The sequence below is a fragment of the Aotus nancymaae genome, unplaced genomic scaffold (assembly GCF_030222135.1).
Source record: "Aotus nancymaae isolate 86718 unplaced genomic scaffold, 86718_ANA_hifiasm-v0.15.2.pri h1tg000029l, whole genome shotgun sequence".
Classification (NCBI taxonomy): Eukaryota; Metazoa; Chordata; class Mammalia; order Primates; family Aotidae; genus Aotus; species Aotus nancymaae.
In genome coordinates, this window is record NW_026988442.1 from 16,452,807 (window position 1) to 16,475,050 (window position 22,244).

The 22,244-nt window shown below is 42.7% G+C and overlaps 1 protein-coding gene across 6 annotated transcripts in view; it reads right to left on the minus strand.

The window, feature by feature from the left end:
• Positions 1–8,040: 8,040 nt before the first annotated feature.
• Positions 8,041–22,244, minus strand: part of NDRG3 (NDRG family member 3) — an 86,313-nt gene continuing 72,109 nt past the window's right edge. For 5 of the 6 annotated variants that reach the window (XM_064382415.1, XM_064382416.1, XM_064382413.1 and 2 more), the window contains 8 exons: positions 20,560–20,663; positions 19,807–19,872; positions 19,634–19,685; positions 15,742–15,789; positions 12,510–12,545; positions 12,372–12,423; positions 11,122–11,160; positions 8,041–10,047 (listed from right to left, as the gene is read on the minus strand). In XM_064382415.1, the coding sequence (XP_064238485.1) occupies positions 9,866–10,047; positions 11,122–11,160; positions 12,372–12,423; positions 12,510–12,545; positions 15,742–15,789; positions 19,634–19,685; positions 19,807–19,872; positions 20,560–20,663 (579 nt within the window). In that variant the 3' untranslated portion in view covers positions 8,041–9,865. The remainder of the gene's footprint in view (positions 10,048–11,121; positions 11,161–12,371; positions 12,424–12,509; positions 12,546–15,741; positions 15,790–19,633; positions 19,686–19,806; positions 19,873–20,559; positions 20,664–22,244) is intronic. The other variant, XM_064382414.1, reaches the window with a different exon arrangement.

The following is a 22,244-nucleotide window of genomic DNA, read 5'->3' on the forward strand; positions in this document are numbered from 1 at the left end:
TTTTTTTTTTTTTTTTTTTTGAGACAGAGTCTCGCTCTGTCACCAAGGCTGGAGTGCAGTGGTTCGATCTCAGCCCACTGCAACCTCTGACTCTCGGATTTGAACGATTCTCCTGCCTCAGCCTCCCAAGCAGCTCGGACTACAGGCACATGCCACCACGCCCAGCTAATTTTTTGTATTTTTAGTAAAGATGGGGTTTCACCATATTGGCCAGGCTGGTCTTGATTTCCTGACCTCATGATCCACCCATCTCAGCCTCCCAAAGTGCTAGGATTACGGGCGTGAACCACTGCACCCGGTCAACAGGCAAACTTTCAAAACAAGCCTCAAGGTGCAGTTCATGAATGGGACAGGAAGTAGGGAATCTCCGGTCTCTTCTTAAGAAAAGAATCCTGCCGTATAACTCTCCTTTTCCACTTAGGGAGGCACCTAAGAATTACAAAATTTAAAATCCTAGGTCTTCCACTAAGAAATATGCACTGATGTTTCTCCCTGGCTCCTGGCAAGAGCTCCTAAAACCCTTCTAATTTCCTAGGTGACAGAAGTGTTTTCTATTCTAATGAGGCAACACTTGGTGGGCTCCTGGATGGGGACTGGTCACTAGAAAGACAAAGCCATCATTATGAGCTTGGAGCTTTCAGTCCCACCCTCATCTTCTGGAGTGGGGAGAGGAGCTGGAGATTGAGTTAATAATTGATAATGCTTATGTGATGAAGCTTCTATAAAAAATCCCTAAAGTACGAGGTTCAGAGAGCTTCCAGGTTGGTGAAAACATCCAACAAACGGGAAGGGTGGCAGACCCCAACTCCCTGAGACCCCTCCAGACCTTGCCCTATGTACTTTTTTTTGGGGTGAGGGGGAGACGGAGTCTTGCTCTGTTGCCCAGGTTAAAGTGCAGTGGTACAGTCTAGGCTCACTGCATTCTCTGCCTCCCGGATTCAAGTGAGACTCCTGAGTAGCTGGGATTATAGGCATGTGCCACCATGCCCAGCTAATTTTTGTATTTTTAGTAGAGATGGGGTTTCATCATGTTGGCCAGGCTGGTCTCGAACTCCTGACCTCAGGTGATCTGCCTGCCTTGGCTTCCCAAAGTGCTGGGATTACAGGCGTGAGCCACAGCATCCAGCCTCCTACATACTTCTTTATCTGGCCATTTACCTGTATCCTTTTTATTTTTTGTTTTTATTTTTATATTTTATTGCATTTTAGGTTTTGGGGTACATGTGAAGAACATGCAGGATTGTTGCATAGGTACATATATGGCAATGTGGTTTGCTGTCTTCCTCCCCATCACCTATATCTGGCATTTCTCCCCATGTTATCCCTCCCCAAATCCCCACCCCCTGCTGTCCCTCCCCTAGTTCCCCCCAACAGACCTCAGTGTGTGATGCTCCCCTCCCTGTGTCCATGTGTTCTCACTGTTCAACACCCGCCTATGAGTGAGAACATGCAGTGTTTGATTTTCTGTTCTTGTGTCAGTTTGTTGAGAATGATGGTTTCCAGGTTCATCCATGTCCCTGGAAAGGACACAAACTCATTGTTTTTTATGGCTGCATAGTATTCCATGGTGTATATGTGCCACATTTTCCCTGTCCAGTCTATCATCGATGGGCATTTGGGTTGGTTCCAGGTCTTTGCTATTGTAAACAGTGCTGCAATGAACATTTGTGTGCATGTGTCCTTATAAGGGAACGATTTATAATCCTTTGGATATATATTCAGTAATAGGATTGATGGGTCAAATGGAATTTCTATTTTTAGGTCCTTGAGGAATCGCCACACAGTCTTCCACAATGGTTGAACTAATTTACACTCCCATCAACAGTGTACAAGTGTTCGTATTTCTTCACATCCTCTCCAGCATCTGTTGTCTCCAGATTTTTTTAATGATCACCATTCTAACTGGCGTGAGATGGTATCTCAATGTTAGTTTTGATATGCATTTCTCTAATGACCAGTGATGATGAGCATTTTTTCATATGTTTGTTGGCCTCATATAGGTCTTCTTTTGAAAAGTGTCTGTTTATATCCTTCGCCCACTTTTGAATGGGTTTGTTTGTTTTTTTCTTGTAAATCTGTTTTAGTTCTTTGTCGATTCTGGATATTATGTCAGATGTGTAGATTGCAAAAATTTTTTCCCATTCTGTTGGTTGCCAATTCACTCTAATGATTGTTTCTTTTGCTGTACAGAAGCTCTGGAGTTTAATTAGATCCCATTTGTCTATTTTGGCTTTTGCTGCCAATGCTTTTGGTGTTTTAGTCATGAAGTCCCTGCCTATGCCTATGTCCTGAATAGTTTTCTTCTAGGGTTTTTATGGTGTTAGGTCTTATGTTTAAGTCTTTAATCCATCTGGAGTTAATTTTAGTGTAAGGTGTCAGGAAGGGGTCCAGTTTCTGCTTTCTGCACATGGCTAGCCAGTTTTCCCAACAACATTTATTAAACAGGGAATCCTTTCCCCATTGCTTGTTTTTGGGAGGTTTGTCAAATATCAGATGGTTGTAGATGTGTGGCGTTGCTTCCAAGGCCTCTGTTCTGTTCCATTGGTCTATATCTGTTTTGGTACCAGTACCATGCTGTTTTGATTACTGTAGCCTTGTAGCATAGTTTGAAGTCAGGTAGCATGATGCCTCTTTGTTCTTTTTGCTTAGAATTGACTTGGCTATGCAGGCTCTCTTTTGGTTCCATATGAAGTTTAAGGTGGTTTTTTTCCAGTTCTGTGAAGAAGGTCATTGGTAGCTTGATGGGGATAGCACTGAATCCATAAATTACCTTGGGCAGTATGACCATTTTCACAATATTGATTCTTCCTTACCATGAACATGGAATGTTTCTCTGTTTGTGTCCTCTCTTATTTCCTTGAGCACTGCTTTGTAGCTCTCCTTGAAGAGGTCCTTTACATCCTTTGTTAGTTGCATTCCTAGGTATTTTATTCTCTTTGTAGCAATTGTGAATGGCAGTTTGTTATTGATTTGGCTCTCTTTAAGTCTGTTATTGGTGTATAGGAATGCTTGTGATTTCTGCACATTGATTTTGTATCCTGAGACTTTGCTGAAGTTGCTTATCAGTTTCAGGAGATTTTGGGCTGAGATGATGGGGTCTTCTAAATATACAATCATGTCGTATGCAAATAGAGACAATTTTTGACTTCCTCCTTTCCTAATTGAATAAGCTTTATTTCTTTTTCTTGCCTGATTGCTCTGGCTAGAACTTCCAATACTATATTGAATAGGGGTGGTGAGAGAGGGCATCCTTGTCTAGTGCCAGATTTCAAAGGGAATGCTTCCAGTTTTTGCCCATTCAGTATGATATTGGCTGTGGGTTTGTCATAAATAGCTTTTATTATTTTGAGATACGTTCTGTCAATACCTAGTTTATTGAGAGTTTTTAGCATAAAGCACTGTTGAATTTTGTCAAAGGCCTTCTCTGCATCTATTGAGATAATCATGTGGTTTTTGTCTCTGGTTCTGTTTATGTGGTGAATTACGTTTATAGACTTGCGTATGTTGAACCAGCCTTGCATCCCTGGGATGAAGCCTCCTTGATCGTGATGGATAAGCTTTTTGATGTGCTGTTGCAATCAGTTTGCCAGTATTTTATTGAAGATTTCTGCATCTATGTTCATCATGGATATTGGCCTGAAGTTTTCTTTTCTTTTTGAGTCTCTGCCGGGTTTTGGTATCAGGATGATGTTGGTCTCATAAAATGATTTGGGAAGGATTCCCTCTTTTTGGATTGTTTGGAATAGTTTCAGAAGGAGTGGTACCAGCTCCTCTTTGTATGTCTGGTACAATTTGGCTGTGAACCCATCTGGACCTGGGGTTTTTTGATTGGTAGGCTATTGCTGCCTCAACTTCAGCTCGTTATTGGTCTATTCAGGGTTTTGACTTCTTCCTGGTTTAGGCTTGGGAGGATGCAAGTGTCCAGGAATTTATCCATTTCTTCCAGGTTTATTGGTTTATGTGCATAGAGTTGTTTGTAGTAATCTCTGATGGTGGTGTATTGCATCTATTTGATTATTCTCTTTTTTTTTTATTAATCTGGCTAGCGATCTGTTTTGTTGATCTTTTCAAAAAACCAGCTCCTGGATTTATTGGTTTTTTGAAGGGTTTTTTGTGTATCTCCTTCAGTTCTGCTCTGATCTTAGTTATCTCTTGTCTTCTGCTAGGTTTTGAGTTTTTATCTTGCTCCTCTAGCTCTTTCAATTTTGACGATAGGGTGCCAATTTTAGATCCTTCCTTGCTTGTCATGTGGGCATTTATTGCTATATATTTTCCTCTAGACACTGCTTTAAATGTGTCCCAGAGATTCTGGTATGCTGTGTCTTCGTTCTTGTTGGTTTCGAAGAACATCTGTATTTCTGCCTTCATTTCATTGTTTATCCAGTCAACATTCAACAGCCAGTTGTTCAGTTTCCATGAAGTTGTGCAGTTCTGAGTTAGTTTCTGAGTTCTAACTTGATTGTACTGTGGTCTGAGAGACTGTTTGTTATGATTCCGTTCTTTCGCATTTGCTGAGGAGTGATTTACTTCCAATTATGTGGTCAATTTTAGAGTAGGTGTGGTGTGGTGCTGAGAAGAATGTATATTCTGTGGATTGTAAATGTCTATTAGGTTTGCTTGGTCCAGGTCTGAGTTCAAGTCCTGGATATCCTTGTTAATTTTGTCTCGTTGATCTAATATTGACAGTGGAGTGTTAAAGTCTCCCACTATTATTGTGTGGGAGTCTAAGTCTCTTTGTAAGTCATAAGAACTTGCTTTATGTATCTGAGTGCTCCTGTATTGGGTGCGTATATATTTAGGGTCGTTTCTTGTTGCATTGATCCTTTTACCATTATGTAATGTCCTTGTCTCTTTTGATATTTGTTGGTTTAAAGTCTATTTTATCAGAGACTAGGATTGCAAATCCTGCTTTTTTTTTTTTCTCTCCATTTGCTTGGTAAATCTTCCTCCATCCCTTTATTTTGAGCCTATGTGTATCATTGAATGTGAGATGGGTTTTGACTTTTTATCCAATTTGCCAGTCTGTGTCTTTTGATTGGGGCATTTAGCCCATTTACATTTAAGGTTAATACTGTTATGTGTGAATCTGATCCTGCCATTTTGATGCTACCTTGTTGTTTTGCCCGTTAGTTGATGCAGTTTCTTCATTGTGTCGATGCTCTTTACCATTTGGTATGTTTTTGGAGTGGCTGGTACTGGTTGTTCCTTTCTATGTTTAGTGCTTCTTTCAGGAGCTCTTGTAAAGCAGGCCTGGTGGTGATGAAATCTCTGAGCAATTGCTTGTTCATAAAGGATTTTATTTCTGCTTTGCTTATGAAAGTTAGTTTGGCTGGATATGAAATTCTAAGCTGAAAATTGTTTTCTTTAAGGATGTTGAATATTGGTCCCCACTCTCTTCTGGCTTGTAGGGTTTCTGCTGAGAGATCCACTGTGAGTCTGATGGGCTTCCCTTTGTGGGTAACCCAACCTTTCTCTCTGGCTGCCCTTAGCATTTTTTCCTTCATTTCAAACCTGGTGAATCTGATGATTATGTGCCTTGGGGTTTCTCTTTTGAGGAATATCTTTGTAGTGTTCTCTGTATTTCCTGGACTTGAATATTGGCCTGCCTTGCTAGGTTGGGGAAGTTTTCCTGGATAATATCCTGAAGAGTGTTTTCCAGCTTGGATTCATTCTCTCCGTCACATTTAGGTACACCTATCAAATGTAGATTAGGTCTTTTCACATAATCCCATATTTCTTGGAGGCTTTGTTCGCTTCTTTTTATTTTTTTTCTCTAATCTTGCCTTTTTATTTTTTTAAATATGTATTTTTTCTGTTTCTAGAATAGAGTCAGAGTCTCGCTATGTTGCCCAGGCTGGTCTTAAACTCCTGGGCTCAAATGAGCCTCCTGCCTTGGCCTCCTAAAGTGCCAGGATTACAGGTGTGAGCCACCACACCCAGCCTCATATCCTTTAGAATAATAAACCAGTAAATTCAGTGTTTCCCTGAGTCTGAGCAATCTTAGCAAACTAACAAACCTGAGGGAGGAGGTCCAATTTGTAGCCAGGTTGAACAGAAGTGTGAGTAACCTGGGGATCCACTGCTTGCAACTGGCATGTGAAGCAGGGGGCAATCTTGTGGGTCTGAACCCTTAACCTGTGGGGTCTAACTCCAGGAAGCTGGTGTCACAATTGAATTTAGGACACCTACTGTCTGGGGTGTTGAAGCCTTTGTTGGTATGGGAAAAAAGCCCACACATTTAGTCACAGAAGTGTTGAGTGTAGTGGAAGAAACTGTTTCCCGTACTGCCACTTACTAGTTTTGTGACTATTTACAAACTAGTTATCTCTGGGCCTGTTTCTGCATCCATAAAATGGGAATAGGATGTATCTCACTGAATCAATAGAAGGAAATTTATAGGAAGATGTTAAGGGCCTGGCCTATACAGATGCTCAATAAAAGGCTGATTCCCACACTTGTAATCCTAGCATTTTAGGAGGCTGAGGCAAGAAGATCACTTGAGGCCAGGAGTTCAAGACCAGCCTGGGCAATGAAGTGATACCCTGTCTCTACAAAAAATAAGAAATTAGCCAGGCATGGTGTTGCATGCCAGTACTCCCTGGTACTCAAGAAGCTGAAGTGGGAGGATGGCTTGAGCCTGGGAGTTTGAGGCTGCAGTGAGCAATGATCACACCACTGCCATCTGGCTTGGGTGGCAAAGCGAGACATTGTCCAAAACAAAAAAGGCCCAGTGTGGTGGTTCATGCCTGTAATTTAAGCACTTTGGGAGGCCGAGGTGAGCAGATCACTTAAAGTCAGGAGTTCCAGACCAGCCTGGCCAACATGGCAAAACCCCATCTCTACAAAAAATTAGCTGGGCTTGGTGGCACATTCCTGTAGTCCCAGCTACTTGGGAGGCTGAGACAGGAGAATTGCTTGAACCTAGGAGGCAGAGGTTGCAGTGAGTGGAGATTGTGCCACTGCACTCCAGCCTGGGCGACAGAGCAAGACTCTGTCTCAAAACAAAACATAACCAAACAAAAAACAAAGGGCAACTGAGGCCATCAGATCAATTCCTTCCCATGTCAGCATTCTGTGGAGCACGGGCCTGCATCGTCAGGTGTGGGCTTGGTAGTCTGCAACTGTTCAAATGCATTTGTTTCAACTTCTCTGCCAGAATGAGTAGGGTCCATGTCATTTTACAAGTGCCTCTCGCATGTGCAGCAATCCAGATGTGCTTTTGCTGGCACTTGCCCCTGGGTCACTGAAAAACTCATCTGAGATGGTGGTCTCCTGAAATTATTATTATTATGATTTTTAATGGAATCTCACTCTGTAGCCCAGGCTAGAGTGCAGTGGCACGATCTCGGCTCACTGCAACTTCTGCCTCCCGGTGATTCTCCTGCCTCACAGCCTGCCAAGTAGCTGGGATTACAGGCATGCACCACCAAGACCAGCTAATTTATATATTTTTAGTGGAAACAGGTTTTCTCCATGTTGGCCAGGCTGGTCTTGAACTCCTGACCTCAAGTGATCTACCTGTCTTGGCCTCCCAGAGTGCTGGGATTACAGGTGTGAGCCACCACACCTGGCCTGAAATTATTCTTGACAGGTACAAATATAGCCATTTCTGGAGAAACACAGGCTGGTATCAGAGAGGAACCCAGACAAGTGGTTGCAGATTATTAAATGACAGGTGGGAACCAGCAATCCCACCCAAGTGGTGGAGCTGCGACGTGGACCGCCTTCTCAAGACCTCAGCTGCTTCTACTCCATCACAAACAACACTATCAGGCTTCTCCTGATTTTTGGCTTGAGGGAAATACAGACACATCAGATGGAATTCTGCATAATTCCCTGGGATTTAATCCTGGCTGGACTTACTGGCTGTAGGACCTTGGGCAACTGATTTATCATCAGGCTTCATTTCCTCCTATAAATGGACAGTGTTGCTTGGTGGATAAGCAATCACATGTGAAAATGCCAACACCAGCATACAGCAACTCGATCCCGCCCTGAACCCCAGTGAATGGCTTGAGAGAAATAACACCAGCAATCAGGTAACAATGAGACATATACAGCTTTATTTAATAATCTGTAAAAAGTCATACTCTAGCAGTGATGCATTCCTTATCTCAGCAGAAAGCAAACAATGTGTCTGAAAAGCCCCTTCCCAAGATTTGGAACTGTGTAACCCTGAGCTTACATCTCAATGCTCCCAAGAGCTGGGCTCTTGCTATGTGGCAGCTGGTATCCACAGTTCTTTCTCTCACCCTCCAGTGATACTCTCTGGCTGGCTGTGACTCCCTCACCTAACAGTAGACAGGAGGCTGAAAACAACTTTACCTGGACAGGGCTGCCTCTACAGATGGGCCCCTTCCTTCCTACAAAAGGGAGTTCATAGGATTAAGAATATTTCTGACGGCCAGGCACAATGACTCACACCTACAATCCCAGCACTTTGGGAGGCCAAGGTGGGTGGATCACCTGAGGTCAGGAGTTTGAGACCAGCCTGGCCAACATGGCGAAACCCCATCTCTACTAAAATACAAAAACTAGCCAGGTGTGATGGCAGGTGCCTGTAGTCCCAGCTCCTCCTGTAATCCCAGCTCACAGGCAAGGATGACACAGCCACTTGAGACAAGAGTGGCTTGTGTTCTCACTTGCCACTGAGAGGAGAACTGTTTGAGCCCGGGAGGTAGAGGCTGCAGTGAGCCAAGCTTGCGCCATTGCACTCTAGCCTGCGCGACAGAGCGAGACTCTGTCTCAAACAAAAAAAAAAACAAGACTCTTTCTGAGAAATGAGTTCTGTATTAATTTAATTTGGCTCCCATATGGCTGCTGAAATCAAGCTTATTAAACATGATACAAGGTTAATGCCTGTTTCTTTCCCCCCACCCATTTCTCCACCATCTACGTGCTTTTTAAGCCATCCCTCTCCCTTTTCTGGGAAGTGAGGAATGGAGACATACTCTCATTATAGACCTAAGAGATACTTCTTGTGGATATGTGGATGTCTGGTATCAGACACTGCAGCAATAGCAGTTTTGTTCTTGCAGAGCAGAGGCCTGGCATTTTGTTTTCCACCTTCCTGTACTAAGTGAGTCCAGTAATTAAGCCACACTCACTCCTTGGAAACAACTCTTATGTTGTATCAGAACCTCACCGATGGTTCATGGGCTTCCAGCAGAATATATTCCTCCCTTTTATTTATAGAATAGTATACAGGAATTCATTTGGACAGAAGGAGCCTCTCTATGTAACAGGCAGCCTTCTACTATTGGTCACAATCAATCAATGGTCCAGGCAGTAATTATGATTTTCCACATTCCTCAGAGCTGCTCTCTCCTGAAATCACTTTGCAAATTTTGTTGACCAATTTGCAAACAAAAGAGAATGCAGTTGGCCTACCCAACCTAGAAATCTGTTCTGCCTAATTCCCTTAAAAAAACCATTGAGAATGCAAAATAAGTCCCTTTTTCATTTTTCGCAGAAGCACTACAAGAAAGCATGTCTAAAACCACAGAACTATGCACACACAAACACAGACACGCGTGCTCGCACACACACAGAGTCGGGATCAAAGAATCTTATCTGATACATAGTTGAGGGAGCACGGAAAAAAGCTGGCAAGAGAGGATATGGAGAGATCTGATCAGCTAAAGATGTTGGAATGTTACAGTATGGCATGGAAGTGGTTCTTGGGATATACAAAAAAGGGGTGGGCAGGCAGAGAGAATGATAAATCCAGGCTACTAGAGAGAGGTTCAGTGGCCATGCATGAGTTAAAGATAGTAGAGGCCAGTTTACTGGATGAAATGTTATATTATGGAGTGGTCATTTGAAGAAGGATGGACTTGCAATGATCCAGGGGAGGAGCATCTGTTTAGCAGGACACCTCCATGGTCTGGTGTCTGTCCAGGACATCAGGGGACTCACAGGATTCTTGAGTTCCATCTGACTGATTGCTGGTGACAGACCGGCTGAAGGGACTTTCTCCAGAGCCAATGCTACTTGAGGTTGAGTGGGTTCGTGACCGGGCGAGCCGGGTCATGCTGGCAGATGGTACTGTAACAGAGAACCAAAGGGGACTAGAAGATGAAGCCCTGGTTAAGCTCAGTTAACCTAAGAGTCTTATCAAAGGCTTTATGTTTAGCTTTTCCAACTCATTTACGATGACACCCAGGACAAGATATAGCCATCCCCATTTTGTATTATTTGCTCTAGGTGAGTGGTGAAACATGAGGGCACTTTAATCCTTTAGATCTGGTTGGAATCTCAGCTGATTGTAGTCCCCAGCAGAACAAGGGGAAACCCTAAGTCCAGAGTATAGCCTCTCAGCTATGCCCGCACCATTCAGACAGTGATAGAATGGAAGCTTTGGGAACCCAAACAGGTAAATAAAACCTACAGTACATGCAAGACTAAACCAAAATAAAAGAAAGACAAACACACAAGTATGAAGGTGTTTCACAAACACAGTGCAAGCCCGATACAACGAGACTACCATCCGTGTCCACAGGCTACCTTGCTACCCGGGGAGGAGACGTGTAGGACAGTGTGGGTCAAGGGGAGGGCAGGTTGGCTTGGAGCTGACCTATACACAGGGATGACGTGTTTAACTTAGACTCCTGTTCTGCCACTGCTTGACCCTAAGGTCCTTCCAGCTTGGCTGGGACTGGGCCTTACCTGGCATAGCCTCCCTGCCTATCTTCCTGGGCAGCAGCCACTCCCCTAGCTGTCCTTTCAATGCTGGGGTCAAAAGGTGCCATTATCTGCAGAGTTCTCTGGGCACAGGCTCTGACCCTCCTATTCAGAGCCAAAGCTGCCCTTGGATTCCTGTGTCTGGAGGTTAATTCAAGGATCAGTAGGTGGTGGTGGAAGACAGGCCCTGCCTATCAAGTTTCAGCTGCTGCTGTGACCCTGGATTTAGGATGACAAGAGGAGGCCTTCCCCTTACAACCAGATCCTTTCTTACTCCTGGGGCACCAGGGCTGGACCTGTAGGCTAAATCTCTTGGGGCGTACTGAGCCATGTTCTATCGGGCTCTCACTGCACAGGAAGACCGCGGACATGCTACAGGCAGCCAGTGCAGCCAGGAGAGGCTGGAAGGCGGGGCAGAGCCAGCACAGAGGAAGGTACCTGACTCGGTGCTCAAGTGACTGAGCTGCACATACGGGACTGGAAGCAGGATGGACATAGGAAAAGCCAGGTTAGTGACCCGAGAGGGCCAAGTGGCAACCTTAGTTGCCTGGTAGACACTGACAGAATTCTCTAAGACAGGGATAAAATTTTATTTTAAGGTCCCAGAGAGGTGAGGCTGACAGATAATTCAATAGCATCTCAGATGTTACTTTCCTCAATTAGACAAAAGCAATTGTTTTCCTCTCCGCTATAAATAGTCATCTTGCTTTGGATCAGAAATGGGCTGGAAGATCAGCTGTTTCTTGGCAAAGGATAAGAATGGGCTAGGAGAGGGGCTCCTGTTCCTCCCAGTGAGCCATAGGGCTGTGGGTGTGGGCTCGGTTGGTAGCAGCTCACAGGCAAGGATGACACAGCCACTTGAGACAAGACATACATGGTCTGCCTGGCAGGTACAGGGCTGCACCCAGGGCCCAGCTGCCCAGAGCAGCTGACCAGGTGGCTCACCAATGACCATTATCGACACTAATACCAAAGACAGGAGAAAAATCACCTTACTGGGTAAAGAGCTCTGTACCTGGGTGAAAGAGTTTTTCTTAAAACTCCAAGAAAGGAGCACATGTAGAGAATTCTGTGACCATGAGAAAGCTCAGGGGTTATACAATACAAGAGACCAGGACAATGGCATATGATGTGGACACACCCTTGGACTTGCTCTAAAACTTAACTCTCCAAGTTCATCTCCTGGGGAGAAAGGCACTTCCAAGGATACTGCCCTTTTCTCCTGGAGTCTCTATTTCACATCTCTAGGTCCGGAGTTATTAACCAGCTGAGTTTAAATGCAAATCATAATTTCAGATTCACACCTAGGACAGACAGCCTAAGCTTCAGTGGTTCAAAATGTGGGCTCTGGAGTCAGACTGCCAGAGTTTGAATCATGGCTCTACAGTTGAATTTTTACGCTGGGAAATGTGCTTAGTCTTTTTGAGACTCAGTTTCTTCTTCTATAAAATGGCACTAATAACAGAATGACCTCTTAGATTAAGAATACATAGTACCTGACAAAAGTAAGTGCTGAGTGTTAGAATATCATAAATACACACGAATGAATGTTCCATCAACATTTTGGTTTCTACTTTGCTTAAGGCTAGCTGGTACAGTTATATCCCAAGAATTGTGGGCTCCCAGACGCGAAGCTGACCCCCAATATTCATAAATTGTTGCTAGATAGAAAGCTGTGTACTACTCACTGTAGCCCATTCCCTGCAAAAAGTACTTGAAGGCCTCGGTGAGCTTCCCAGGCTGGGGGCACAAAACGAGAGGGCATTAATCTTTGCCTAGAAAGACAGGCAGAATTAAAAGGGTGTTTTAAAAAAAAATCTCCTTACCTGAACTACCTGGGGCAGTCCCCCACAGTCTGCCATCTAGAAAAGGAGAAATATGCAAGTCAGCTGGGACTTACCCTTAAGAGAATTGCTCTGAACATCCCAAGTCCTTTCAAACAGAACAAAATCGAGTTCTAGGTTTTAGTTAATGTTTAACTGCAAGTTTATATCTCAATGCACTCACATACAAAGACTTACAACCTTGGATGAAAATCTGAAATAATTATTCCATACTTATTTATCAATAAGACTGAAGGGCTGACTTTCAGGCCCATGGTGGGAATTTTCTGTTGCGGTCATAGTGAAGTTAACCACTACTCTCAATTGTGGAAACCACCTGAGAATGTTCCTTTCAGAGTTCTCGAACAGTGTGACCCTAACTTCTCTGTGCATCATGTTTCCAAGTCTCATTTCAACTCTACATTATCTTTTGTTCCTTCATGAGTAAGGGCACTCTGCCATCAGGAGCTGATACTGATTCAGCCAGCTCACTCAGTCAACCACTTTCAATAGCTGGGTTTGGTAATGCTGCTTTTCACTTCATACAGCTGGTTATTCTCACATGTGCAAGCATTTCTAGGGTACGGCTTCATTAGTGTACACTGGAATTACCTGAAGGACTTATTAAAACTCAGATTCTTGGATCCCTGTCCCAGAGATTCTGATTTGATAGGTCTGGGGTATGGTTCAAGAAGGTGCATTTCTAATAAGCTCCCAGATGATTTGAATCTACTCTCCACAGAAAAGCATTTTTAGGGCATGGTGGCCAAACACAGGCCTGCTCTCTTTCTTCCAGCTGTTATGAACTCTGGGCTCAGATGGTATCCTATTCAGGCTGACTGGCTTTTTTTAAAAAAAGGGACATGAACCCCATGGTTTCAACTCACTGGCATTAAAACTTATTTTGAGGGGGGACTGCTACTGAGGAGAGTGCCACAGAAGACACAGAAATTTGAGATTAACAAGGGCGAGTCTCCTGAAAATTCTAAGCATAAGATTGTAAACAAACAATCTAACAAATATACACAAAACCAAACCAGCCCAGGTTGTATTTTCACGAAGTTTAGGAGCTGAAACCTGATGAGAACCACTGAACGGTTCCCATATGCAGAGAAAATACTGGGAGAAACTATTCCCAAGATGGGTACCTATCAAACAGTTTGAGAATAAGTTCAATCTGCCGTAGGAGTTATCTACTCTATTCTATGGGGTTGTAGATGGGCATTTTTTCCCAAAAATAACTGTCTATGGTTATTGTAGTTTTGTGCTTTTGAATATTGATTCAAACTTGAAGTGAGAAATTAATTTGAAACTGCAAACTTAAAAAACAATCGATATTTTATTTTTATTAAAAAAAATTTTTTTTTGAGATAAAGTCTCACTCTTGTTGCCCAGGCTAGAATACAATGGTGCAATCTTGGCTCACTGTAACCTCCACCTCCCAGGTTTAAGTGATTCTCCTGCCTCAGCCTCTGGAGTAGCTGGGATTACAGGCACCTGCTACTATGGCTGGCTAATTTTTGTATTTTTAGTAGAGATGAGGTTTCACCACGTTGGGCAGGCTGGTCTTGACTCCTGGCCTCCGCTTCCCAAAGTGCTGGGATTACAGGCGTGAGCCACCATGCCCAGCCCCCAGAAAAAATTTTTAGACCAGCCATCAACTGACTGGAGGCCAGAACATTTTGAGTGTGGTCACCTCAGAGCATTAACCTCACGTTATCTTTCTAGGAACTACAGGCTGTTTCTGGTAACAGCACTTTCCTTTCAAACACACCTCAAAGAGAAAAGGAAGAGGCAAAGGTCTTTCACACTGAAAATGTAGCAGTAAGCAACATATGATCAGCATGTAAATCTACAGTAGTCCAAATTCAAACTAGACGGTCAGCTACCTAAAAACTTTAGTAGGGGCTCTAGGAAAAGCTAGGTTGAAACAATGTCAGGTAAAAACTCCTGCCTGGGATATACTCAAAAGGGGAGACACTTGATACTAACTCTAGAAATTTAGCCTAAGAGTCACTCTGTATTTGCCCTAAGAGAACATGCATCCACCCTCATCATTAGAATTGTTACTGAAGGTTTCCTTATCAATACAGCAGGATTTTGCATATAAAAAATTTATATCCATTGTCTTAATTCTCACAACACTAAATAGTGTTTATGAAGTTTTTTCATTTTTTTTTTTTGAGACAGGGTTTCACTCTGTCACCTAGGCTGGAGTGCAGTGTCAAGAGCACAAATCCTCGAATTCCTGGGCTCAAGGAATCCTCTTGCCTCAGCCTCCTGAGTAGCTGAGGCTACAGGAGCACACCACCAAGCCCAGCTAATTTTCTTATTTTTTTGGTAGAGACAGAATCTCACTGTGTTGCCCAGGCTGCTCTTGAACTCCTGGCTTCCCACCTTGGCCTTCCAAAGCGCTGGGATTATAGGTGTGAGCCACTGCACCCAGCCAAAGTTTTTAGTTACATGGGAAAAGGCTTGGTCATAAAGTTGAGTAAAACAGATACAGGGTTGTAAATACTCTCTGACAGGGTCTCACTCTGTCGCCCAGGCTGATCTCAAAATAACTGGACTCAAGTGATCCACCCACCTCAGCCTTCCAAAGTGTTGGGATTACAGGTGTGAGCCATCGTGCCCAGCACCTCTCTAATGATGTAAAAATGTATAGGAAAGGACAGCAATATTTTACCAGAGGTTTGGGTGGTAGGATTATGGGTAATTTATTTTATTCTTTACGCTTTTCTCTTTTTTGCAGTGTTCTATAATGAGAACATAATCAGCAAAAAAGCATTATTTTATTTTATTTATTTATTTTTGAGACAGAATCTCGCTCCGTTGCCCAGGCTGAAGTGGTGCGATCTCGGCTCACTGCAACCTCTGCACCCGGGTTCAAGCAATTATCTTGCCTCAGCCTCCCGAGTAGCTGGAACTACAGGCGCGTGCAACCACACCCAGTTAATTTTTGTATTTTTAGTAGAGACAGGGTTTCGCCATATTGGCCAGGCTGGTATCAAACCCCTGACCTCATGATCCGCCTGCCTCGGCCTCCTGAAGTGCTGGGATTACAGGCATGAACCACCATACCCAGCCAAAAACATTATTTTAAAAAGAGAATGAGATAACCAAAGAGAGGGAAGCTTTGCTTCCTTCTGGGCAATTATTCCAGAAAACATGATTAATCTGAAGCATATATAATATACTCACAAAGGGTTGGAAGTGAAGGAAGAAGACACATTACCTTTAGCAAAGTTGTATTTATAGGGTTCAGGCGGGAATTACATTCGACCTAAAATTTTAAAAAGGAGAGAATAGTTTTATGAGTTGCTAGGAAAAAAATGAAATAGCTCAGCATGAGAATGATCTTGCAAGATCAACAGCTCAGTTTGGAGAAGGCTGAACCAGCCAAAGAGATTACCAAAACACATAGTGAAAGACATATTTATATGATACACTTCGAAATTTCTAAGCAGATCTAAAAATTTCACTTATCTAATTGTCTAATATCCTGTACCCTTGTGTTCATGAGGGCAGGGATCTCAAAGAAAACATTTTGGGGAGACAATCTCTAGGTTCAGCATTGTTTTAGGGCTATTTTGGTCAACTGGATCTCTTCGTTTATACGTTTGCTAAGAACACACATATAAAATCTGTGCTGATAGTCTGGATCCAGCAGGGTGAAACATGTAATACAAAGCAAAATGAACCACTGCAAACACTTCACAACTAAGCTGAGTGAACACAGAAAGAGGAGTGGGATTTCTACAGATAGATAAAGGGAAAGTGTGAGTGTTTGAGGACTTCTAGAATCAAGGTGAAAGCATAAGCATAGCCCAGGGGTGGGAACGGAACATCTGCTGAGGCAAGTGTGAGGTAAGGTAGACTGGAGGTGAGGCTGGGGCACAGGCTGGAGCTGACTGTGGAAGGCGGGATGCCACAGAAGGTGTCTGAAGTGACAGGATTTTAGTTGTTTTAGGAATGGCCTACATGACAGACTGCAGTGGCAGCAAGCAGTCGTTAAAATTACCTAGGCAAGACCCAGTAATCCAGATGAACTTTTGCTCTTGGGATTGTGGGTGGGCAGGTATACAAAACTCTTCTAAAATCAGGGATAATATAAAAAGTGAGGATCACCAAATCAGAGTTTTGATTTGCTCTACACAAAGGACTATGCAGGCAGTGACAAACAAATGTATCAGTTCACTACAGAATGTGCATTAACTCTAAAAGGTAGAATTTAAAAACTGATCTCTAACTGCTAGGCACAGTGCTTAGAACATAGTAGATACACTATAAATATTTTCTGGAAGAATGAACTCCAAAATCTGGATTTAATATAATAAATCATGCTTTCCTTGATTCACCACTTTGCAATTTCTACAACATTATAAGAAGTCTTGATACCTGGTAGACCAACCACAATCATTGTTTTTGTTTCTGATTTTTTTTTTTTTTTTTGAGACAGAGTCTTGCTCTGTCACCCAGGCTGGAGTGCAGTGGCACGATCTCAGATCACTGCAACCTCTGCCTCCTGGGTTCAGGCAATTCTCCCACTGAGTAGCTGGGATTACAAGTGCGCACCACCACATCCAGCTCATTTTTGCATTTTTAGTAGAGACAGGGTTTTGCCATGTTGGCTAGGCTGATCTACAACTCCTGACCTCAAGTGATCTGCTCACCTCAGCCTCCCAAAGTGCTGGGATTACAGGCGTGAGCCACTGTGCCCAGCCACACGCCATGTATTTCACACCAGACACAGAGTGTTTTACAGAGCAGTTCAGAGACATGCGAATATATCCTTTCACATCTGCATATTCTTGCCCTACAGTCATTTCCCTGCTCCACAAACCTTCTCAACTATATCTACACCTCTGATCATTTGTTAGACTTCCTTTCCAAAAAGCTTTACTCCTTAATGTTTTGCTCTATTTAGGGCAGAAGTGAAGATAGCCAAAGAAATCAAGTAATTTCACAGAGATACTTGGTTAAGTTATATATGCTGTGGGAAACACATAATTAGACATATGAAAAACTATCAACTTCATTTTTAATCAAATAAATGCAAATTAAAACAGTGAGATACTATTTTTAACCTATCAAATTAACTACTAATAAAAAAAGATTCAATGCTAGACAGCATGCAGTGAAACAGGCATGCTTATACAGTGCTGGTGGCAATATACTGGTATATCCTTTCTGGAAAGGAATCTGGCAAAATGTATTAAAGACTTTATAAAGATTTATAATTTTAGACATATTAATTCCACTTCTGGAAATCCATCCCAAAGAAATAATCAAAGATTCAAAGATTTCCTAAGGATGTTCAACAGTAACAGTTTATTTATTTATTTATAGATGAAATCTCACTTTTGTCCCCCAGGCTGGAGTGCAATGGCACAATCTCGGCTCACTGCAACCTCCACCTCCTGGGTTCAAGCCATTCTCCTGCCTCAGTCTCCTGAAGAGCTTGGATTACAGGCACCTGCCACCATGCCTGGCTAATTTTTGCATTTTTAGTAGATTCGGGTTTCACCATGATCAGGCTGGTCTCGAACTCCTGACCTCAGGTTATCTGCCCACACTCCTTGGCCTCCAAAATGTGGGGATTACAGGCATGAGCGACTGGCACTCTTGGCTCACTGCAGCTTCTGCCTCCCGGTTTCGAGTGATTCTCCTGTCTAAGCCTCCCAAGTAGCTGGGACTATAGGCATGCACTACAACACCCAGCTGATTTTTTGTATTTTTAATAGAGACGGGGTTTCACCATGTTGGCCGGGTTGGTTTTGAACTCCTGACCTCAGGTGATCCACCCACCTCAGCCTCCCAAAGTGCTGGAATCCCAGTACTTTGTGCTGGGATTACAGGTGTGAGCCACCACACCCAGCCAACGGTAATATTATTAATAGCACAAAATTGGAATTAATCAACATGAGAATAAAGTTAAATAAATAGTGGTAAATCTACAGACATACTGACTCTATAATGGAAAAATGCTATCAAAAGTGTTAAGTCAGGCCCCCAAATCTTATATATTCAATATAATCAGGTCTATGTAAAGCAAAAGGTAATCATCTGTCTTTAGGTAATGGGATTACGATTTTCCCCTCATCTTTCTATTTTTACATTTTTTTCATATTTTCTACAATGAGCATATATAATTTTTATCCATGTGCCATGTCCTTCAGAAGAAGGTAGAGATGGCCTTCCAGCCTGCTCAATTTATGGTGGCAATCTATTCCAGATTACAGGCTGAGGCTGTCAGAAATCTGATAATAAGTAAATGGTGTTAGTTGTACTACTTGCCACAAAGTAAACTACACCACACAAAACAATCAAGAATAAAACTGATCCCATCTGATGAAATCTAGTGATTGATGAATTAACTTTCTAAAATGTATGACAAAGAGCAAACCCTGATATGTGTAATCAGTAAACAAAAATTAGTATTTACCAACTGTTTCTAGTGTGTCAGCAGTATGCTACCCACTTTTTTTTGAGACAGGGTCTTACTCCGTCACCCAGGCTGGAGTGCAGTGGTGCAATCATGGCTCACTGCAGCCTTGACCTCCTGAGCTCAAGCAATCCTCCTACCTCAGCCTCTAGAGTAGCTGGGACTAAAGGCTGTCCTAATTCAAAAAAATTTTTTTTGTCGAGTTAGGGTCCCACTGTGTTGCCCACTGGTCTCAAACTCCTGGGCTCAAGTGATCCTCCTGCCTCAGCCTCCGAAAGTGTTGGGAATACAGGTGTGAGCCACTGGACTCAGTCTATAATTTTTTTTTTTTTTTGAGAGGGAGTCTCGCTCTGTCACCCAGGCTGGAGAACAGTGGCATGATCTTGGCTCACTGCAACCTCTGCCTCCCAGGTTCAAGTAATTCTCCTGCCTCAGTCTCCCAAGTAGCTGGGATTACAGGTGCCCACTACCATGCCTGGCTAATTTGCTTTTGTATTTTTAGTAGAGATGGGGGTTTTACCATGTTGGCCAGGCTGGTCTCGAACTCCTAACCTCAGGTGATCTGCCCGCCTCAGCCTCCCCAAGTGCTGAGATTACAGGTGTGCTTACACCACACCCAGCCTGGCCTATAATTTTATTACATTTTAATCTCATTATCTTCACAGCATCAGAACATACTTACCACAGCCTCAACTGCAGGCGAACTGTCCCCTACCACCAGTAAAGTAGAACACCTAGGTAGGCAAAATAAGAGGTGTCATTCAGCAAATAGGCACATAAATTCCACTGAACACCAAATTAGTCTATGAATGCAAAGACATTTGGCAAGTCAGTTGAGGAAACTGAGGAACTTACTTTAATGTTTTTAATTTGTTATCATTTTGGCCCAGTATGGGTCTTTCGATCTCCAGGTCTCTGCGTCTAGAAAAACAAAGCAAAAGCAATGCCCTTTTTGGGTAAAGTCATAGCAACTCAGGTTATTTTCTGGTCATAAACACCAAAATGTATCAAGGAATGTGAAATTACCTTTCCTTCACACCTGAGAAGGGGAAACCCTGTGACTTGGTTCTCGAGTCGACACTTCAGTGGTGTCCTGAGTGGTACGGGGCAGGAAGGAGGCTCCTGGCTAAACCCTGCGGGACTCTTCGGGATGCTACAAGGAGACAGCCTCAAAACCCAACAGCAACACCACTGAAGCTCTCAAGTCCTAAGTGTTTAATTTATAGGAATAAATTCCTTAAGAGAAGAGAATGACTAACACTTTGAGGAGAGGGGGAAGGGTGTTTTCCTTGTAACTAACAAGAGTTTAGCACAGGACTTAATCTTTCTAATTTCAGCTAAAAATAGGGAGGCTCTGTTATACAGAAGAGCGAGCTAGAGAGACAAGGTTCAAAGTCTGGCTTTGCTCCTTCCTGGCTGTGTAACTCTGGGTAAGTTACAGCTGAACCATTTCATCCATCTTTGCCCTTGTTTCTAGAAAGCCAGAAGGGGCTCACATTTTCACCTCGAAGAAGCTGGTCTCAAGATTAGATACAGTCCTCTCTCCTCCCCTGCCTCCTCTTTTTAGACCTGTCTACATTTAAGTGAAGAAATAGGAAAAAAATATACCCATTATAGGAATTCAAGAATAGCTGCAGGTTGTCTTGGTTGATGTCTTGGGCAATATGCATTCTGTAGGTTTGGATCAGGTCCAGGTTGGCCTGTAACTCTTCCTAGAACAATTCAAAGAAGACACAGGTAAGCTTCTGAGCTCCAGAACAAGTCCATCTTATTTATTTTGCATTTTCAAGACCACAAGCCAAACCATACGGCTCATGATGGGGACTGGGGCAGACCCTGGAGGCTACTGATGTACTGGTAGGCTGAATGGCTGATTATTTGCATCAGACTGGTTCAGTGCCATATTCTGTGTCAGATGAGGGCAGCAAAGGACCTATTATGGATTAGCTGTGGAACTTAGGTCACCTCATTACTCGGAACCCTGATTTCTTTGTATGTTTTTTTTTTTTTTTTAATGAAAGAAAGAGAAAGAGAAAGGGGGAGAGAGAACAGGAGTCTTGTTCTATTGCCCAGGCTGGAATGCAATCTAAAAATAGGTATTAAAAACCTCTTTTATGCCGATAATTGTGCTTAACAGCGGAGACAGGAAGGAATAAGGGAAGAAAATAACAAACAAACAGCCAACCAATATTTCATTTAAGTCTGTGAAATGCTATGCAAATGCTGAAGAGTGATTTACTTCCAATTATGTGGTCGCTTTCAAAATAGGTGTAATGTGATACTGAGAAAAATGTATGTTCTGTGGACCTGGGGTGAAGAATTCTATAAATATTCACTGAGTTTACTTGTTCCAGGTCTGAGTTCTAATCATAGATGTCCCTGTTAATTTTCTATCTCGTTGATCCGTCGAATATTAACAATGTGGTGCCAAAGTCTCCCACTATTATTGTGCGGGAGTCCAAGTCTCTTTATAAGTCATTAAGAACTTGTCTTATGTATCGGGTGCTCCTATATTGGGTGCATGTATATTTATGATCATTGACTCCTGTTGTTGCATTGATCTTTTTACCATTATGTAATGTCCTTCTTTGTTTCTTTTAGTCTTTGTTACTATTAAAGTCTATTTTGTCAGAGACGAAAGTTACAACTCCTGTTTTTTTTTTTTTTTGCTCTCCATTTGATTGGTGAGTCTTCCTCCAATCCTTTATTTTGAGTCTTTGTGTGTCCTTGCTTATGAGATGGATCTGGATACAGCGTACCGGTGGGTTTTGACTTTTTATTCAATTTGCCTGTCTGTGTCTTTGATTGGGGCATTTAATCCATTTAAATTTAGGATTAATACTGATATTTGTGTGTTTAATATTGTTATTTAATGCTATCTGGCTATTTTGCCCATTAGTTGATACAGATTCTTCATTATGGAGATACTCTTTACCTTTTGGTAAGTTTTTGGGATGACTGATACTGGTTGTTCCTTTCTGTGTGTAATGCTTCTTTCAGAAGCTCTTGTAAAGCAGGCCTGGTGGTGATGAAATCTCTGAGTGCTTGCTTGTTCAAGAAAAATTTTATTTTTCCTTCACTTATGAAGCTTAGTTTGGCTGGATATGAGATTCTGGGTTGAAAATTCTTTTCTTTGAGGATATTGAATATTGACCCCCACTCTCTTCTAGTTTGTAGGGTTTCTGCTGAGAGATCTGCTGTGAGTCTGATAGGCTTCCCTTTATGGGTAACCTGACCTTTCTCTCTAGCTGCCCTTAGAATTTTCTCCTTTATTTCAACCCTGATGAAGCTAA